At 46.6% G+C, this 20941-nt stretch overlaps 1 protein-coding gene and 2 long non-coding RNA genes across 5 annotated transcripts in view; 1 reads left to right on the top strand and 2 right to left on the bottom strand.

Moving 5' to 3' along the window:
* Positions 1–4920: 4920 nt before the first annotated feature.
* MFSD2B (MFSD2 lysolipid transporter B, sphingolipid) overlaps positions 4921–20941 on the bottom strand; it is a 66222-nt gene continuing 50201 nt past the window's right edge. For both annotated transcript variants that reach the window (XM_005297405.4, XM_042848680.2), the window contains 4 exons: positions 17174–17283; positions 15684–15827; positions 10836–11012; positions 4921–9704 (listed from right to left, as the gene is read on the bottom strand). In XM_005297405.4, the coding sequence (XP_005297462.1) occupies positions 9647–9704; positions 10836–11012; positions 15684–15827; positions 17174–17283 (489 nt within the window). In that variant the 3' untranslated portion in view covers positions 4921–9646. The remainder of the gene's footprint in view (positions 9705–10835; positions 11013–15683; positions 15828–17173; positions 17284–20941) is intronic.
* Positions 6727–17481, top strand: LOC112058901 (uncharacterized). Of its 2 annotated transcripts, XR_006174081.2 has the most exons (3): positions 6727–6867; positions 10417–10489; positions 15542–17481. It is a non-coding gene; the product is annotated as an uncharacterized LOC112058901 (long non-coding RNA). The 2 variants fall into 2 exon arrangements; XR_010599375.1 differs by lacking the exon at positions 6727–6867 and having other exon boundaries at positions 9700–10489.
* On the bottom strand, positions 11394–15546 carry LOC135982173 (uncharacterized). The gene is made up of 2 exons (XR_010599376.1): positions 15412–15546; positions 11394–14458 (listed from the first exon to the last, which is right to left on the bottom strand). It is a non-coding gene; the product is annotated as an uncharacterized LOC135982173 (long non-coding RNA).

Consider the following 20941-nt stretch of genomic DNA (forward strand, 5'->3'; position numbering starts at 1 on the left):
GTTTTCTGAATATGATCCACCTGATACATCCCACAGGCTTGGGATGGGGTATCAGAATTCTCAACACATGGCTGACTTCTGGTGCCATGGAAATGCAATCAATTTCCTCTCTCCCACAACCCCTTTCTCCTCCCCCGGCCAATGCATTTCCTAATGTCTTGAAAATAAATAAATAAAGCATTCATGACAATGAAGTGAGCTGTGAAATAATTGCCACTGTCCAAAGCGCCAGAATGAAAAACGGAAGATAAGTTAACTGAAACTGCTTTATGGCTTTAACGATTTAAGTGTCAATACAGACAAGGGAAACAAAACTAAATTGACACTGAAGATTAGTGCAGTGCTTTCACTACCCCTCCTCCCCTATCCCCAGCAAACAGTCACCACTGGAAACCATGGGAGTATTCATTCCACCAGAGCAATGGTGCATAGCACCTCATAAGTGCTGAGAGCAACAGAGTCAGAAAACATTGAGGAAGGAATGCTTCTCCAAACCTTACAGAACTTTTACAAAATTACTTTAACAATGTTAAAGCCTGTAACGGGGTTCACTTACCACTCTGGCACCTCCTGCCAGCTGTCATGGGAATTAGCTCTGCTCACCAGAGCGCCCTCCTCTGGTGATGCCCTGCCACCATCACTTTTATTCCAGGACCTGCCCCACTCCCAGGACTGCAGCATCCTCTTCATTGACACTGCCCTCCGGCTGTGCCACACTCTGTGTTCCCCCCTTCCAGGGGACCTGCAATCTCTGTCCAGCCACTCCCTCACTGGCAACTGCAGTCCATTGTCCTGGGGCTGCTTCCCATGTGGCTCTAGGGTGACCAGATGTCCCAATTTTATAGGGATAGTCCCAATTTTGGGGTCTTTTTCTTATATAGGTTCCTATTACCCCCCACTCCCTGTCCCGATTTTTCACATTTGCTGTCTGGTCACCCTATGTGGCTCCAGCACCCTCTTCTGCCCTTACCTCAGGGCCTCAGCCTGCAGAGCCTAGCAGTCAGCCAGGAGCTCTCTCTAGCTCCCCCAGTCCCTGCTTGCAGCACTGCTCTGTCCTAGGTGCTGGCACTCCTTTCTCCTGCTAGGAGCCTGGTCTTCTTGCCTGGAGCTCCACTCAGCTCCTGAACTCTGCTCTGCCCTTCAGCCCTTCTTATATGAGCCTGCCAGGCTATGATTGGCTGCTCCTCTCCGCCCCTTTCTAATTGACTGTCACAGCCCCCATAGGGCTGCTTTTAACCCCTTTTCTGCCAGTGATGGGCAGCTGCCCCATCACATCACCCCATAAAACATTGCACAAGGATGCCCTCAAAGTGCATTAAAACTTTCCTCAGCACAACACCATGGCCAAAGGTGTTAACGTTGAGGGCCCTCCCCAATTGTCTGCTTTTCAATCAGTATGTTAATGTTGGCTACAGGGGATTGAAACCCACCAAGGTGTCTCACAACAGAAGTATGTGGCAATGCTCTATTGAGCTTTTCCAACAGCACCATCACATCACAGTAGTGTCCTTCGGCAGACCCCAATCATCTTCCAGCTCTCTCCTGTTCCATGATGTACTAACACACAGCATCACAAATTTTCCTGCGCTGTGTGCACATGGGTTGGATCTGGCTGCCTGTACACGCTTTGAGAAACAGATCTGTCCTGTGACTACTCAGAGTGGGAGTATTCTCCTTTAGCCTCGCATACATTCTGCAAGACACGGCATGCCAAAATAATCCAAACCCTATTGGCCACATTGGCATCCAGACTGGTCCAGAGGCATTACCAGTGGGCTTTCAGCCGCCCAAAGGCACACTTAGCCACCTTTCTGGAGCTACTAAATCTATAGTTAACTTCCCTTTTTCTTGAGTCAGCAATGTCGGGGTACAGTTTCATGAGCTACAGTAAGAGTAGGTATGTGGGGTCCCCAAAAATAAATGTCAGCACAGAAACATTGTACATAATCACACCCTTTTGGGGGAATAAAGTCCTTGTTCTCCCCAGCAGTACAACCCCAACCTCCTGAGTACCGTGGCATCATGGACCTTTCTGGTGTCCCCAAGATTCATGTTCATCAACCGATTCCTGTGGCCTCCTAAGCCTTGGAGAACCTGTGAATAGTAACTTTTTCAATTCACATATTCCCTGGCCCCTTTCTGAGGGGAAAGTATAGAGATGTGTGTTCCATAAATGGCCCCACAAAATATGGAAACCCATCCTCTGAAATCCCACAATAATTTCAGGGACTTCAGTTATGGCAAGAATGCACAGATAGATCACAGTATTGATAGCCTGGCAAACCTGTACAACCACTGCTCCAACAGTTGACTTCCCAACTCCAAACTGCTTTGCAAGTGACCAATAGCTGTTAGGTATTGCCAGCTTCCAAAGGACGATAGCCACCCAATTTTGCACTGGTATGGATTTCAGAAATCGAGTTGTCTGGTGCTGGAGGATTGGTGCAAACTCCTCACACAACTCAGTGAAGGTCTGCTTCCTCATTTTGAAGTTCTGCAGCCACTAGTCATCAGCCCATGTTTCCAAGTTAATGTGGTCCCACCACACCAAGCTGGTTCTCTGGGACCAGAACTAGGCAGTTCACCCATGGACATAACATTGGAAACCCAGCACTCAACACACCTGTTCCTTGGGACCACAGTGGATTTTCATTCCCCCTCTGGATCAGCCATCTTCACTATCTCAAATTTTTCTGGACCAGTTCCGTCATGGATCCGATACTGTATCGCATGAACATTTGTCCAGTGAGCAGTAGCAGAACCACATTATCGTACACTTGCTCCACATCTCCAGCGCTGTTTGGTAGAAGGGAAAGATGACCAGAACCTGCTATCACCAAATGTATGAAGGAGATGTACAGTACCAGCAACACACAACAAGGTGGTTCCCATTGTGTCTCCTGTGACACACAGGACTCTGGGATACTGCCCCTGAAAAGGTAGTACTATTGTCACATACCGAAAAGGGGACGCGTGGACATGGGTTATGCCTGTGCACAGTATGTACCTGTGCCCAACTCAGCATGTGAGGATATTTAGTAGGGGTACAGGGTTCATGCGCTAGCAGTACGTGGACAAATACCCAGGGAAGCATGCAAGTGTAGACATAGCCTTTTTGTCTACCTCATTCATCTCTTGGCCATATGTGTTTAATATGCTATCTAAATAGGCAACAGGTGATGCAAACAGCATGTGTCTTACACACTGGATTCAATGCAAGATGATGTATGGACTTATACGTGAACCAATATGAAAGTACTCCTTTTATATATTATGAACATGTACTATACCTATATTACCTGTATAGGCATAAGAAATATATAGCACATGCTGTCAAAGTATCTGAAACATGTTCTTTGAATGAGAAAAAAATAACAAAAAGCTCATAATGAAGCACTGGAATCTTGGAGCAGAATATATGAAAATATGACTCTCGCATCCCGCCAACAATTACATGAACTCCATTGATCTGCCTGTCTTGAGGAGTGCATCAGTTTTCCAAAACGAAAGACATTTGACACACAAATGTGAGCTGGGACTTACATCTGGGAATTCTTCTTACAGGAAATGCAACAGTGCAACTCCCAGTTTCCATTGCAACAGTGGACATTTTAGTGACTTCTCTGTAAAGCAAAATAAACACTCCTCCTCCTCTTCCCGCAGCCCGTGATGAGGGGATGCTTGGGTTGCTAACAAGCATCGGTTCACTGTCAAGGAAAACCAAAGCTCAGAAATTCATGATATTTGCAAAGAGCCTCATGGGCTTTGGTGGAATGTTATCAAGCCAGAAATGTTTTTTCAATATCAGAAAAAAATATATATAAAGTTGAAAGGAGTTGTTTGATCAAAGTTAAACCACCATTTCTCCACCATTAAGGGGGTGTTTATTATCTGAGGTAGCTCACAAATATAGAAAATCAATGGGGAATCTGCATCAATCACTACAGACTGGATCTAGAAAGCCTCAGACTACACAAGGCTATACATACAGACCTGCTTCACTTGGTCTATCCCAATCACTTATAAACATACAAGCCTGGGTGCTTCAGGCTTTTATCACTGGTTCTCTAGGCTCTCCCTTCCCTGTTTTAATGCTGGGCCGTAGTGCACTGTCAGTGCTTGTTTCCCATTCAGCTGTATGCACTCTAACCCACAGTGGAGCTTGGGGCCCTCCAAATTCTGGAGCTGGTAGGACTGAGGTTTGGAGCGGGCTAAGTAAGGGCATGCACAATTTAAAAAGCCAAGACTGCTCCTGCTCCCATTAAAAGCAACACCAGGTATTCATCAGTTCCAATGGGGCAGGATTGGACTCCAACTCTAACTGGAGGGGGGAGGGTGTTGTTTTTAGTATGGTTGGGAGAACCTGGTTATAAGATTATAAGATTACACTTCAAACAAAAACTGTTAGAAAATTAATATCCCTCGAACCCTGTCAGATAACGATGCACTGTCACAGTGAGAGCTGTAATATAACGGATTCTGTTGCCTGAAAAGCTTGGAAATCACTGATCTGTACTATTTTGTCCTTGATAAACTGAGCAATTGTTTCAAATTACTGTACAAGTGTCATTCATTGAGGGACTCAAGAGCTTCCCTCACTAGCAGTCTCCCAAGGAGATTTACATATTTCTGAACTTTATGGATGCATAACCCATAAAGGCAAATCCAAAAGGAGATTAGGATTTAGATTCTGAAACAAACTATGGGCCCAACGGTCCCGAAAGAGCTCCCAGTCAAGAAGGTCCATGGCTGCAAAATTGGGGCCCCAGGTCTGCCCGACTCCACTCAAATTCTGCTCTTGTATGAATGTAAAAGACAAATGGAAATCCCTGTATGCATCATGGACTGAATATGGACCTGTGTTAGCAGCCTTATCTCTAAGGTTCAGCTATAGCAGAGAGAGTTATTACTCAATCCGGATTGTACTTGTTGTAAATATTTAATATACACACATAATAATACAGAGATCTGATTCTTTCTGTCACACGTTTAGGGTATAGACAATGATTGTGCTTAGTTTTTAAAAAATTGCTAGAAGAAAAAAAATCCATTCATTCACAGTGCAAACAGTAAGCCTTGAAAAACGATACAAAAAATCGCTATCCTGCTTCCTTCTCCAAATCCATTGTTAGTGCTTTTTCTTTAAACCTTACAAAAATACATTCATTTTATGAACAAAAATACAACTTTGATAATTAATACGATAAAATAACTCAGCACTATTCAAATTATAAAAATATAGTTATATGTTTTATCTACAAAAATTTCTGCCATATTTTGATGATATTCATTAACACTGTCATATGCAAGGTCAGGACTATTTGTATTTCCATTAGAAACCCTGACAAGTTTCTTGCCAGAAGCAGAGGTAAGGTGCGGTTTTATAACTCAGAAAGCGCACACTGCATAGGGCTGAAGTCTGATGTGTATTATGCAATTTGTAAACCCAGTTGCACAGCTGATATAGTACACATTGCACAGGCCATGGTCAAGTTAAAAAATGTCTAAGGCTATGTTTTAGTCATGGGTATTTTTAGTAAAAGTCATGGACAGGTCACAGGCAGTAAACAAAAATTCATGGCCCATGACGGTCCATGATTTGTACTATATACCTCTAACTAAAACTTGGGCTGGGGGGCCACAGGTGGTCGGGGAGGGGGGGCAGTCCGGGGGCGTGGCAGGTGATGGGGGGTGGCCCAGGAGCCCCGCTGGTGCTGGGGGGGAGGCGGGGTGGCGGCGTGCGGCCCGGGACCCCTGCTGGTGCTGGGGGGTGGGGAGGGCAGCGGGCAGCCTGGGACCCCCACTGGTGCTGGGGGCAAGGCGGGTGGTGGCGCGTGGCCCGGGACCCCCTCTGGTGCTGGGGGGAAGGCCAGGTGGCGGCACGCAGCCCGGGACCCCTGCTGGTGCTGGCAGAGGGTCTGGGGGATGGTGGCACATGGCCCGGGACCCGTTCGGGGAGGGAGGGTTGGCGGGGCTGGCAGGCTCCCTACCTGGCTCCACGTGTCCTGCAGCTCCTAGGGGGAGGGAAGGCCGGGGGGCTCCCCATGCTACCCCCGTCACGAGTTCCGGCTCCGCAGCTCCCATTGGCCTGGAACCGCAGCCAATGGGTGCTGCGGGGGCGGCAACTGCAAGTGCGGGCAGCGCGCGGTGCCCTCTGGCCCCTCTGCCTAGGAACTGCAGGGATGTGCTGGCCCACCCCCTTGCTCCCTGAGGTAAGCGCTGCCCTGCACCCCAGCCCCCTGCCCCAGCCCTGAGCCCCCTCCCATACCCAAACTGTCCCAGCAGTGGCTGGTGCTGCTGGCCCAGGGGAGGCCTGATCTGCTCGGGCAGCCCTGGAGCCAGCCACACACTGGCCGCTGCAGAAGTCACAGAGGTCATGGAAAGTCACGGAATCCGTGACTTCCGTAACCTCCATGACAGACATGCAGCCTTAAAAATGTCTAATCAAACATGGTCTGCAGTTTCAGCTACCCTTCTATTAAAAAACCCACCAAGCTAGGTCCTTAGCTTGTATAAATGGATGTAGTTCCATTGACCTGAAACTATGGATTTATAGCAACTGAGGAGCTAGCTCTCTAGCTCAGAGGTGGGCACAGGCCCCTCCTGCCCAGCCCCTTAGCTCCTAGGCTAGCCTCCAGCCCCTCCCCGCTGTTCCCCCGCCCCCGCAGCCCCAGCTTGCACTGCTGCCGATGCAATGCTCTGGGCTGCGAGCTCCTGGGGCAACGTAGCTGCAGAGCCCGGGCCTGACCCGGTCTCTGTGCTGCGCAGTGGTGTGGCTGGCTCCAGCCAGGCGACGTGGCTGCCTGCCCTGGTGCTCTGGGTGGCGTGGCTGTAGCGCCGCCAGCCACCGGTGCTCCAGGCAGCACGGTAAGGGGGCAGAGAGCAGGGGGGGTTAGATAGAGGGCAGGGGAGTTCGGGGTGGTGGTCAGGGGGCGGGGGTGTGGATAGGGGTCAGGGCGGTCAGAGGGCGGGGAACAGGGGGGGTTAAATGGGGGCAGGGGTCTCTAAGGGGCAGTCAGGAAGGAGAGGTGGGATTGGATGGGGCAGCGGGGGGCAGTCAGGGGCAGGGGTTCCAGGGGCTGTCAGGGGACAGGGAACAGGCCGGGTGGGTTGGATGGGGCAGGAGTCCCAGGGGGCCATCAGGGGGCGAGAAGCCTCTCCTAACCGTCCCTCCATACAATTTTGGAAACCCGATGCAGCCCTCAGGCCAGAAAGTTTGCCCGCCCCTGCTCTAGCTAGTAACATTTGCATTGCAAAAAGTTAAATTGAATAGGCAACCTGGCTTCTACTAATACTTTGTTGTCTTAAAAGTGGAATATTTAAAGACACCAAAATTACCTACAGGTATAGATTGGCACTTCTAACTTGTTTGTTTTCTACAGTTTCGCTGCTATGTAATATTACTTGCATAACAGAAAACTAATATTTTAGAATATAATATCTCTCGGTTTCAAATTCTATCAGACTCCAAATTGACAAAGCTGCTTATGATTTGTAGTCTCTCAAAGACAAATGCCACAAGTATACAGATACTTCTGTTTTGTCCATGACATAAACCAAAAGGAGATTTTGGCTTCAATTCATAAAACTCTTATACATGTGGTTAAGTCCATCCTTAGTCAACAAGCATTTAACCATGTGTTTAAGTCTCATTAAAGTCAATAGAACTTAAGCAGATGCTTAAGTGCTTTGCTAAATGGAGACGGTTCGCTAAATCAGGCATTAGATTTTAAACTGGATTGAGAACTTTCTACTACTAAAAAGAAACAAAAGACCCCAGTGAATGCATTAATTTCACTTCACAATGTCTTTCAATAAAAGGCTTCCTGGAATCTAGTCTTGGTATCATCACTAAATTGCTGGATGACCTTGAGCAAATCACTTACAGCCTAATCCAACTCCCACTGACTCCAATGGGAGGTGGATTAGCTCTTAATCTCGGTGGGTCAGTTCCCCCCCTGCAAGATGTGCACAATAGTATGTACCCCTTACAGGGGTGTGGTGAGGCTTTAATTAATGCTTCTAAAGCACCTTGGCTCAAAAAGGCACCAACTAGATAACCGGTGCAGGCTTGTTATTCTAAATTGCTACATATATGCTGAGAATTTGTAGCATTGCTGCAGCTCTCAATAGATGCAGGACAGCGTTCTGTATGTGGGAATCAGGGCCGGCACTACTGTTTTTGCCGCCCCAAGCAGCGCACCGAATTGCCACCACGGACGGCGGGGACAGTCCATGTGCCGTTAGGGTGGCACACGCATTTCCGCGGCGGCGGCAATTCGGCGGCAGCTTCTGTCTTCAGCCGGAAGACAGAAACTGCCGCCGAATTGCCGCCGCGGGCAGCTGAACATAGAAGCTGCTGCCGAATTACCGCTGCGGCGGAAAAGTGCTTGCTGCCCTAACGGCACACGGACTGCCCCCACCGTCCGCGGCGGCAATTCGGTGCGTTGCTTGGGGTGGCAAAAACACACGGACTGCTGCCTCTTTCAGATTGCCACCCCAAGCACCTGCTTGGAACGCTGGTGCCTGGAGCCGGCCCTGGTGGGAATGTGTGCCTCATACAAGTAAAATACAAAAATGTAGGGCCTAAATTTCCAGAAGTGACTAGTGATTTTGGGTGCTCCAACATGAGCTGCCTGAAGTGGGCCTGATTTTTAGAAAGGGCAGAGCACCCACACTCTGACAACTGGGCATTATGAAGTGTCAAGGGGGCACTCAAAAACTGAGGCACCCAAGACCACTAGTCAATCACTCTTGAAAATGTAGACCTCTATTAATGTAAAAGTTTGACTTAACGCCCCCCAAATAAAGTCACATTAAAATCAGGTTTGGAGCAGTTATTTGTGAGAATGTTTTCAACATGCGGCTCTGTTACCAACTGCATCCAGGGCTTGTTGGAACTCAAAAAGAAGCACTAAATCTTACATGTTTATAGCACATTTCATCCTCAGAATCCCTAAGGGCTTTACAAACTTAAACAAATTATACACAAGGATCACGTCCATCAGCCACCGAAATGCAGACACTTCTGGAGTGACACGTAGCAAATGTGCAGCAAACAGTTTAGAAAAAAGTGATGAAGAATACTGTATCCAACAGAGGCGACCAGGATAATTTAGGTCAGAAGAATGTAATCTCCTGAGTTAAAGTTTGGCCAGGACATCAAATTTAAATACCCCTGGATCTTGCCAACAGTTCCAGAAGAAATTTAGTGATTGCAAGACTTTGGTTTTATGTCTCATACAAAACACAGCATCTTCAGAAGCAGGTTATCCTCAGTACAGTGCTGGGGCTTTGGTTCAGCACTGACAAGAGGGAAGAGTGCCACCTACTGAATCTTTCTAACACCACTTTAAGGGCATCAGAACACTGGATGAAGTTTACATACTTATGAACTGTGAGCATCCCCGTGAGGCACCCTATTGGCTGTCCTCAGAATCTTCGTATTTTGTCAGTCAAAATCAGATCCTTACCATTAATGTATCAGAGCCCTTTGCACTTGTGTACTGGTGCTTCCAGTATCCTCTAATAAAACTTAAGTGGTATAACTCAGAAGACTTTCCCTTCCTTCCTCCCACCCCCCAAGTACAGTGCTTTGGAATCTGAGGTCAGACTTCGGTTTGAAAAGTCACTTCTCTCCGAACTTTCATATCCAGGTATCCTCTTCGTTTTTGGAAAGGTTGTCAGTGCTCGGATGACTCCTTCTGTAAAAAGCAGAGAGGATCACAGGTGAAGAGATTTCTATTTTTCCCTGCTGGCTGTAATTTTACTGTTATTTTTTTAGCTAAACTTACAGGCTAAAATTTAGCAACCTCAAATAATAAACAGAGAGAAGGTGAGAACCTCTAGCAAGGTATGTTTATTATATTGTCTTGACCAATTTCCACATCTGGTATTTTAAGATCATACAAAGGAGAAACAGCAAAGACCTATTATATTACCTAATCCATCATCCAGATAGGGGGGATTGTTCTACAGTATATTTTGAGGACTTAATATTGTCTTAAAGATGCTCAATGACAGCTGAGGGTTTACTCCCCTCACCCTTGATATTTGGCCTATTTTTTTTAATTGGACCAGGAGTCTTCCAGGAAGAAAAGGAAAGGAAAAGAAAATATGAATAAATATAAAAAACATACAGAACAAAAGCTTAAATCTCACCCTACCACAAGATTTCAGACCTTCTTTACACACCAGAAAGAAAAAAAAAGTCACATTTTTTCCATATGCAGATAGCTTAGGAGAATATAATTAAACATGACCTAAGAAATATCCCCTTCTGGTTTCCACTGGGTACAATATTCTCCACGTCCAAGCTTAAACTTTAGTATAATGGTGCTGTGCTATGTTTCACCCATGGAAGGCTGGTGGAGTATGCGATTTCTGTGCATTATTTTGTATCATTTAAATTTACAGATTACTTTGGGAAACGAAACAGAAGTAATCTCTTACAAAGACACCCTATATACGCAAGGACTCTGCAACAAAGGTAAGATACTAGAACAGTGGTTCTCAAACCTTTGTATTGGTGACTCCTTTCAAGCCTCTGAGTGTGACCCCACCTTATAAATTAAAAACACTTTAAAATATATTTAACACCATTATAAATGCTGGAGGCAAAGCGGGGTTTGGGCTAGGGGCTGACGGCTCCAACCCCCAGTTTGAGAACCCTATACTAGAAAAACGTAATGTTCTGCTAATTTACAGAATTTTAAAAACTTAAAAAAAACCCAAAACTATGATAGTAGCTAATAATTTCCCCCACCCTGAACCCTGGCATCCTGTAAGAGAGGCTGCTCCGATATTATTTCCCTTTGCTGCTGAGTCAAACCTACCTTAACAGCTCGAGTGCAAATTCAGTTTCTTTTCGACTTTTTTCAGTGATTGGGTAGAAGAGGAGTATGGATAAGCCTATAACAATGAGGATGGCAGGGACTGCCCCAATCAGGATTTTCAGTGTGAGGATCACAGTGCTGGATTGCCTGCACATCCCTGTTTTATAACCAGCAAACCTATAAAAACACACATACGGACATTGCTGTTATTCCCCTACCTAAAAGGCACTTGGTCACGTTAAGGGCTTTCCCCGATCTCCTGCCCTCACACCACCAACTGAACATCTGCTCCAATTTCTTCTTACACTTCCTCTTTTTATATCTTATCTGCTCCCTTTGGGGGGAGGGGAGTCAATCCTACAGCTACCAACATGAGATTTGTCATTGGTTTCAGCCCTTTGCCCCCTTTCTTCCACTCCTTGTCTTTGTGCCTTCTCTGAAATAATTTCATTACCTTTATGCAGTCAAAGCATGGAACTACATGCTGTTGTTACTACTGTACAGACTTAATATTAACAAAGAGAGACAATAGTGAAATGAAATCCTATATAGCTAGACTTGGAAGGATTAGATTTTTATTGATAAATGTTGATTTCACTGTACACACACAAACTGAGGAAAAAAATATTTCCATTGACAATAATCAAAATGTACACAGAGACAAAATAAGAAAAAATGATCCTTGAGAACTTATCAGAGTTTGATTTAAGGAGATCTATTTTGTATATTCTGACGTGATGTTGACAATTTGTGTTTTAACGATTATAAAGCTGTAGCTTTTTGAATCTCAACATTTATTGTCATTAAATAATGGTCTGATCTCCCCCCATAATTTCCCACAACTGTGAACATTTAAATAGATAAAAATAAAATAAAAACTTAAAACCCATAATTTTGTGCCACTGTGAACATTTAAATAGATAAAAATTGAAAAAATGCTTAAAATAAATATTGATTTTATCCATCAGAATTATAAAAAAATAAAAATTTAATTCTGCCAAGTCTCTGTATAGGGGAGCTTGTCTGATAAATGAATCCTTTCCCTACTCAATAAAGCTCTTAAGCATGTGCTTAACTTTAAACGGAGGTGAGTAGTCCCTCTGGCATCAACAGAAGTTCTTACCTCCTTAAAGCTAAGGACATGCTTCAGGGCTTTGCTGAACAGGGACAGGATTACTCTGATGCTTAAAGTTAAGCATGTACTTATGTGATAGGCTGAATCAGGGCCAGAGGTGTGCATAATATTACAATTACTGATGCCCTGAGCTGTTCAGTGCCAACTTGTGGAATTATTCCGTTTCATCCTGAACATGCACCTATGAAAAATTATTACCCATTTTCCATCAAACTGCCTCCTATGTTCTCCCATAAATGTCAGCTCTGGACTCCAGCAGATGGCAAACTGCTGGGAGCTCGCTAACTGGAGTGAAGTAGCGTTAATCAGTTGACAGTAATTCTGTTAGTTATGAGCTCTCCGTATGTAGTCACTAAAACACAGAGACTTGTTTTCTTGAGGAAAAAAAGCACTGCAGCATCTGCTGCAAATTCATAACATCTTGTGGACAGATAAGTACTGACAAGTGGTTCCCAGTGCAGTCTACACGGGAGCTACTACATCCCACTTTCTTCTCATTTTGGTTCTCCAGTCTTAAACTGGAGTAGCAGTGGCAGAAGACACATAGTTAAATCACAACTGCCAACTGGGACTTGATCTCCTGCTCTACATAACGTGACCTCTATAGTGCAAAGTCAAGGTCAGCGTGGAGCGGAGGTTGTAGGGTCACAGCACTGTGCAAGAATTTGGAGGACAGCTTAAAACTGCCCTGTAGTGACCAGTTCCACTTTTCAAGCACATTTCAGAAATATCTGGTTAATTACACTGGCTCTATTTGAAAAGTGATTCGAGACATTAATCTGGCTGGTTGAAATTTTTCCATTGGATATTGGGTTTTTGATGACATGAAAGCTTTAAAAGGCATGGTCTGCTTTTCCTAGAAAAAATGCTAGTTTTGTTCAAAATAAAATTAAATCTAAACAGACTAAACAAACAGTGGGAGGAGAAACAGAGGGCCAAAGAATTGACTTGCTTGAAGTCAACCTAGGGAGGTGGTGGAATCTCCATCCTTAGAGGTTTTTAAGGTCAGGCTTGACAAAGCCCTGACTGGGATGATTTAGTTGGGTTGGTCCTGCTTTGAGCAGGGGGTTGGACTAGATGACCTCCTGAGGTCCCTTCCAACCCTGATATTCTATGATTCTATAACAAAGATGGCCTGAGGCAGAGTTGAGAACAGAACCCAGGTCTCCTGACTCTTGGTGCTCAAACCATTAAGTCCATGCTGCTACCTAAATGTAAGCGGGGGAATGGTCCCGCTATTGTGGGGAACTTTCCTGGCTTCTGCACTACCCCGGTGAAGTGGACTAGCGAAAGGATCCGAGTCCTCGCTCCCACTTCCTTTACCCAGAGGCCTCCCTGCCCTTGAGGACTCCCCTTCCACTCTCCTGTCTGGCAGAGTCCTCGTAAACCCCGACAAAGCTGGGCCCAGGATTCCTGGAGGGCTCGACCCCCAACCCTGCGGTGGTCACCCAGGACAGGGGCTAGGGTGTCCCCACTCCGGGGTACTTTCTCTGCACTGGGCACCTCCCTGACCCACTGATCATTTCATACAATTTAAAGCAAATACAAGTTGTTTAATTAACAATTAATTTTAAAAAAGAATAAGGAAAAATGGGAAAGGTTAAAAGAAAACACATCACCCTGCTCTGTGGCAGGGAACATTACAAACAGTGTCTCTGGAACGTCAGGGCAGTTCACAGTCTGTTCCTTGTAGGTCCCAGGCTCCTTCTCAGGCCCTGGCTGTGCTGCAGAGACGCTGCGGGTTGGACACTTGCTCTGGCGGTGGCCACACGCTCTCAGGCTCTAGGTGGCAGGACCCTTTTTCCCAGCGTCACCTCTGCCCGGTTGGGGTTATGATCCCCCCTCCAAGTCTGGCCTGCAAGGCCTCTTGGCTGAGGTGTCTCCCTGTGCTGGGCCCGTTGCCCAGGGTCCCCCTCACTCTCCCCAGCTGCTCACCGCACCCAGCTCCGGACTGCTCCAGCCCCGGCTCCACTCGGCCTCAGCACGGCTGCTGCTGCTGCTCTGCCTCCAGCTCCCTGGGCTGCTTCTCTGGCCTCTCTGGCTCTGGTTGCTGCAGCTCTGCCCCCAGCACAGGTCTGCTCTGCAGGCTGCTTCTGTGACTCTGCTCCCAGCACTGACCTGCTTCCTGGCTGCTTGTCTGGCCCCTCTGGCTCCGGTTGCTGCAGCTCTGCTCCCAGGGCAGCTCTGATCTCTCTGGCTGTGCTCTGGCTTTGGGGCTGCAGCTCTGCTCCCAGCAGCTTAGCTCGGTCCCCTGCTCTCTCCTTAGCTCGGCCCCACTCTGTCTGACCCAGGCAATTCCAGCTCACACGGAGGACGGGACCCCCTCTGGCCTCCTGACTCCCTGATTAGCTGCCCGCCCTGTCAATCAGGCTGATCTGGAGCATTGGCCTCTCCCCATTGTTCCTGGGGACTGTCAGTCTCAGGCTCCTGATTTGCCATCGACCCTTCCCCTTTTAGTGCTGGGAGCTAGCCAACCAAAACACCCCCACTTAGGGTGACCAGATCAGAGAGGCGAAATATCGGGACGCGCAGGGGGGGGGGGGGGGGAAGGGGGCGGAGCCAAAAAATAAAAAAGCCGGTAGGGAGAAAAAAAAAAAAAAAAAAGCACGAACAAGCGGAAAGCGCCTAGGCTGGTGCCGGTAAACAGCGGCCCCCGGGTCCCGGGATGCAACAACCCCTGCCCGGAGCCCGATGCCGCGGAGATGGGCACGGACAGGGGGAGCACCCCCGCCAAGTCCCTGCGCGGAGACCGTCCTGGGCTGGCCGCGGGCGCGCCAGCGTGTGGCAGCCCCTTCCCTGGCAGGCTTCAGCTCCCCGCGGGCCCGGGAGTGCAGCCCGACCGGCCCTTCCAGCTGCTACTCCGCCTCTCCCTCGCCGCGTGTCAGGCAGAGGCATCTGCCTGGCACCCAGCGCCAACTACACCCCTCCGGGGCCGGAGCGCACGTGGCGGAGGTGAAGCCCCGAGGAACCAGAGTCCCCACGCGGACAGCTGCTGCCCCCCCACCCATGGGCGCGTAGGGAGCCGGTTCCCCAGGCTGGACCCGGGGCTGCCCCCCTGCAGGTACCCCCCACCCTCCTGCCTGCGATTGGGCCAGGGCCAGGGCCAGGCCGGACTCATCCCGCTGTCCCCGGGCCTCCTCCCTCCAGCGCTTGCCTGGGAGGGAGGAGGAATGCGGCGTGCTTCGGTAGGGGGCGGGGATTTGGGGAGGGATCCAATGGGGCAGTTGAGGGGGTGGGGCCAGGCCGAGGATTTGGGGAGCTATCCAATGGGGGAAGGAGGGGGCGGAGTTGGGGCGAGGGAGGGGGCGCGAGCCAGAGCGGAGGGCAAAAATTGCTTGTTTGTCCCGCGTCCCGACCAAACATTGGTCGGGACGCGGGACAAACGAGCAAATATCGGGACAGTCCCGACAAAATCGGGACGTCTGGTCACCCTACCCCCACTGAATGTTAGTAAGGGGGCAACAGTCCCCTTACATAAAGAAAACAATATAAAACCAAACAGTTCTTAACAGGCCACCAGGTGTCCTGGTGACCAGAAGTCTGACCTGTCAGATAACAATTTTGTGTTTAGGATTCGGCCATTATAAATTCAAGCTGGCAACCAGACTCGGTCTTTGAGCTCCCAGTTTTCACAAATGGTGAGAAGGCAATTACCACACAGCACCTCAGAGCCCTTTAATACAGCAACTAAGTGGATATAAAACATCACTTACTCCAGGCTTGCTGCGGAAATTCCTAATCCAATCCCAGCCGACATCTTGGTAAAGAAGACGTATGAAGAATAAAAGATGGTTTCGGGTCCCTTTGCATGAGGATTCAGCAGGCGAAAGTGATCAACTACATCGGGCAACATTGACCTGCAGACCAGCAAGAGAAGAGGAGTGTAAAAGCCTCAAGCGGAAGTTTCTGAGCCTCTTTAATATAGAGTTTACAGAGTCTTTTTTCTTGAAGGTTTGATTTGTGGAATTAATTGTGCAAACGAGATCATTTATTTTTTATATGATATTTAGGCTGAGAATTACAAACAGAGAAAGTCAGATGGCAAAGAACACAGAAACAGAAAAGAAGATATTAACTCTGCACTGCTAGGTCAACAGACCAAAATTAGTAATGGTAAAATTTGCTGACTGAGGTGGAACATTTTTGAGGGAGGCACTTGTTAAAACATTTGCAGCACACTGCTGTGTAATTTAACTACTAAACAGAAAACCTTCTTTCAGAGATGAGTTTGATGACGTTTTAATTTACTACTTCTGCAGGGAGCTAGTCAAATACAGAAAGTTATACTGTTTGAAAGGAGGACAAAAAGTTTTAATAGGAAATGCATGACAACAACAGTAGTTCACAAAGTTGTAATCTAGTAAGCGAACAAAACCCCAAGGTAGAATTTTATTCACATCGCCTGGTTACAATATTTACCTCTTTTTTAAAGTAATAGAAATGGATTTAGTTGGGGATTGGTCCTGCTTTGAGCAGGGGGTTGGACTAGACGACCTCCTGAGGTCCCTTCCAACCCTGATATTCTATGATTCTATGATAATAGAAAGGTACAAAAATATCTGAGTTAGATATTGGGTGATTGTGAATCTATGAGAAGCCCTATCATATAACTAACTAGAGTGCATTAACAAAGCAGCAGTGTTAGGACACTAAAAGGGCCTATTCTCCCACTGATGCAGAGGATTTAGAGTTGTTGACCTAAAGTCAAAGCCCCGGAATACCCACGGAGTCAGCACCTATGCCTGCCCCTGTAGCACACTCCTGCATTTGCTCTCCATCATAGGGCTGCTTTGTAGGGATCTACAGCTTGGTGCAGGCTGCCCATGCTACATTCTTAATTGTGTAGCATTAATTGATTTGTATGCAATTTCCAATATAAATTCTAGAGTACTATTAAAAACTAAATCTAAACGACTGATTGATTTACTATTCTCAGGACGTCTAGACACATGTAGGTTACTAATTAATTTATGAATATTTTCAGAGAGCATTTACATATATGTACACACATACCAGACATTAACAGTTGACACGTGACACTGATTACAACATAGTTATCACAGATCTCTCCTAGTCTAAATATAGGGAAAACTCTAATTTCTCAGATACCACTGGGTGGTAAGGATGCCAAATTCTGAGTGTTTACATGGTGAACTCCACACAGTACACACACATACGCACTTCAAATATAAGATTTGCCTACCATGGCAACAGCAAAGATGCTGCAATACTCAGACCAGAGACAAAGGCCACCACGTAAGCCAAAACCAGATTTGGGATTGTAACCAGCATGACCGCAAAAGGAATCATCCACTAAGAGAGGGAAAGACGAACCAGAAGAAAAATGGTAGATAAGGTATATGAAAAGTATATGGCATACAACGGAAAATATATTTTTTCACACAGAAGAGGCAGCATTGTGAAACATCAGTTTATCTATTGCTATGGTCCAACAAAGCTTAAAGTGTCAGTGTTGTGAGAGAAAGGTCAGGGCCGGCTCTAGGATTTTTGCTGCCTCAAGCAAAAACAATTTTGGCCGCCCCCCGTTTTCTTACCTCAGCCCCAGCCCCGCCTCAACTCCACCCCTTCCCCAAATCCCCTGCCCTGCCTCCTCCTCCCAGGCTCTCAAGCCTAGGAGGGAGGGAGGGAGGAAGGGGGAGCAGTGGCGCGCGAATCAGCTGTTTCGCGCGCCGCGGCCGCTCGGGATCTTGCCCTCCTTCCCAGGTTTGAGAGCCTGGGAGGGAGGGCGAGCAGCGGTGCGTGAATCAACTGTTTCGCACGCCCTGGCGCGCGAGCAGCAGCAGCGGAGGTGAGCTAGGGCGGCCGGGGCACATTTTTAGGAGCAGCAGGGGCGGCATTCTGGCGCCGACCATGCCGCCCCTAAAAATGTGCCGCCCTAAGCACCAGCTTGTTTTGCTGGTGCCTAGAGCCGGCCCTGAGAATGGTGCTCCCACAGGGTCCTAGTTCATTACTTAACTTAGCATAAGGGAGGAAGTGACTAGAACTCTGCAGCAGAACTGGGATCCCACAGGTCCTGCAGGCCCACTGCCATAACAGCGGGAGTGGGTAAAATGTACTTTGTTGTGGGTGGGAATGGGTGGGCAAAATCCCAGACTAGTAATTTGTGGGAAAACACAATCTTTTTTTTATATAAACGTTTTAATACTTAACTTTAAGTGAGGGGTAGAAAGAGATTTGATGTCTATTATAACAAGAGTTAAAGTATTGTTTACATGGTTTAAGCAAGATTTGTGGTTTTATTAGTGGTAAAAATTGTGTCTGAATTCTGTTTATATATCTATCTATATATATATATAAACCAACTGTTTAAAAAAATCTGTCTCTCTTTTAGGATTTGCGGGATCTACGATTTTTGTGGGTGGGAGCAGCGTAAAAATGCAAGAAACAATGAGGGTGTGGGTGGGAGTGGTAGTGGGTATTGCACAGCAAGACAGGAGCGAGATTAAAAAAATAGTCCTGCGCAGGGCTCTAGAAGTGACAATATTTTAGAACAGAACAAGTCAGCCAGTGCTGCCATCTCCCCTTTATTTTCAACAACAGGAACACTTCCAGTACAGACAAGGCACTGCAAGGGGCTTTGAGTCATGTCTGGATTTAAAATAACCCATTTCACAGGTGAAATCAATTACTGATTTACAAGGCGCTATGGCACACTTTGGTCTTCAGTGACTTTTTCAAAAACCTGGATACTAAGTATAAATAACGAACATTAGGAAGGCAATATGGTCTAGTGGCTAGCAGTAGGACAATTTACCCCACCACCTTCCTCATGTCTGTCACTGACTCGCACTATAACCTCGGGTAAATCATGAAGGCCCACATTTCCAGAATTGGAAATCTAAATTTGGATGACCTGGATTTGATTTTCAGCAGTGCTTAGCATCTTCGCTTCCATTTGAAACAATGGGCTAATATGAGTTAGAGACTCCCCATTTAAAATGTGGACTCAAAAGCCATACTCCCCAGTTGTCCGTACCAGTCTTGTGCTATCACCTCACATTCCTGTAAATAATTGACACAATGCGTCACAAAGCACAAAGCTGAGGTCTGCAGAAAATGTAATTTATGTTAAATAACAAATATTTAAAGCTTCTTGGGTTTGTGTTGCTCATTTTGATTCTCTGCACTATATTTGAGGCTTGGGGAGGCTGAGGGCATGAGCAGAGAACTTCAGTGAGGGTGCTTCTACTTCGCGCTTGTTATTTATTTCTTCTGCAAGGAAAGCGGTGATCTTGGACACCTTGCCTGCTGGGGTCTAATCCATTTAAGCAGGGGACACTTGTCTTACATTTTAAATGCAGTTCCCATCTAAGGAACAGGCATTTGTTGGTAAACCCAAAGGAGTAGCAAACCACCTTCCGAGACTACAAGTTCCCAGCATAAACAGCCTTTGCATTAGCCTACAATGCTTGTAGCACAATCATTACTTCACCACAAGAGAGCACTCCAGCAATACAAGATCATACATTGCCTGCAAACAATTTGACGATTAACTCTGTGCTCAACGTTGTGTGCCCACTCGGGAGCCAGAACATCCAGAGAGGTTTTTAAATCAATAATAATACTGATTTAAAATTGATTTTTCTAGTGAGGAAGGAGCATGACCCAGGACAGGCAGAACTGAAATGGTAATTCTCAAAAGCATCTCTTGTGCAAAGGCAGATATGTGGGACCAGAGTTCTCTAAGCTGCAGAAAATATCACTGCAATAAGCATCCCATGCATCTCATTTTTTCTACTTCTAAAACAAAAGGACCTTTAAATCCTGAGGTGATCACTCTCCCCCTTTCCCCTGACCCACCAGAAGCAGTAACGGCAATATTCTGTTGTCAGAACATGCCTCCCATCCAGAAGAACTTCACAAACGATTGACAAGCAGCACTATGGAAATGGAGCCACCTGTGGCCGAACGGTAGTAACCTGCATAGCACAGTGGGGCAGAGGGAAGGGAAATTTTGGCCAAGAATATTGGAGCAATCCTTTACAGAAAAAACTGCATGAGATCTTTAACACCCACATGGAGCAGAAATGGCCTCCATTTTTTAAATATCTACCCAAAAAACTATGCACCACACATAACTCAATCTCTTTACCCCAGATGGACGAAGGGCTGGGTTAACTCTAGTGAGGTTTAAATCTGTAGTTCCAGGAAATTTAGATATTATAGACCTGGTGTTTAGACCACTAAGCCACCCCCTCCAACCAATTTAAACATGAGGAGGAGTGGTAAAAAAGGAGTCTACATCCATCATCTTGAATACAAGAACTATACTATAATGCTGAGTCTATACAGGTGCTCAGTTTTTCAGGTAACCATCCCATTTTCAAATCACCTCAGAGAAGTCCCTCTTCCCTTCACCCTGAAGGGGGCTGAAATTATGGCGGGAAAACCACCTCTCTTCAGATTTTTTTTTCAGAACCTTCTACAGTGACAGAAATACAGTTGCAATTAATGAGGCAATTCTGCTTTCACAGTGACGGTGAGCAGATAGAAGAGCTACAGGTTCTCTTGAGCTTACGGTGAAGGAAGCCTTTGGGATTCACTGCCAGACAAGAGACTTTCACCGAGCAAACAGGAAGTACTCACGCCATACGAGGGTGTGTCTACATGGCAAAAAAGGTGCTTTCTTCAATCCAGCTCCCTCTTAGTCTGCAACACAACTAGCTAACACAATGGTAAAAGTGCTAGACCATGATTTGTTTGTGTTGAGGGGCCTTTCCAATAATGGTAAACTGACTTCATTGAGCCAACTGGATTGAAGAAAGCACTTTTCTTTGCTGCGTAGACAGTGCCTAGGAGGTAACTCTGTTCCCCTGAGGCGTGCTAGTCAGAAGCAGGGACGGTCCTGAACTGTGAATTTCACATGCATATTTCAAAGCATCCAAAGATCAGAGGTATTTGAAGCCAGTGTTTTGCTTTCAGCCCATCTCCAATTCATCAGACGTCACTG

This window comes from Chrysemys picta, chromosome 3 (assembly GCF_011386835.1).
Source record: "Chrysemys picta bellii isolate R12L10 chromosome 3, ASM1138683v2, whole genome shotgun sequence".
Classification (NCBI taxonomy): Eukaryota; Metazoa; Chordata; order Testudines; family Emydidae; genus Chrysemys; species Chrysemys picta.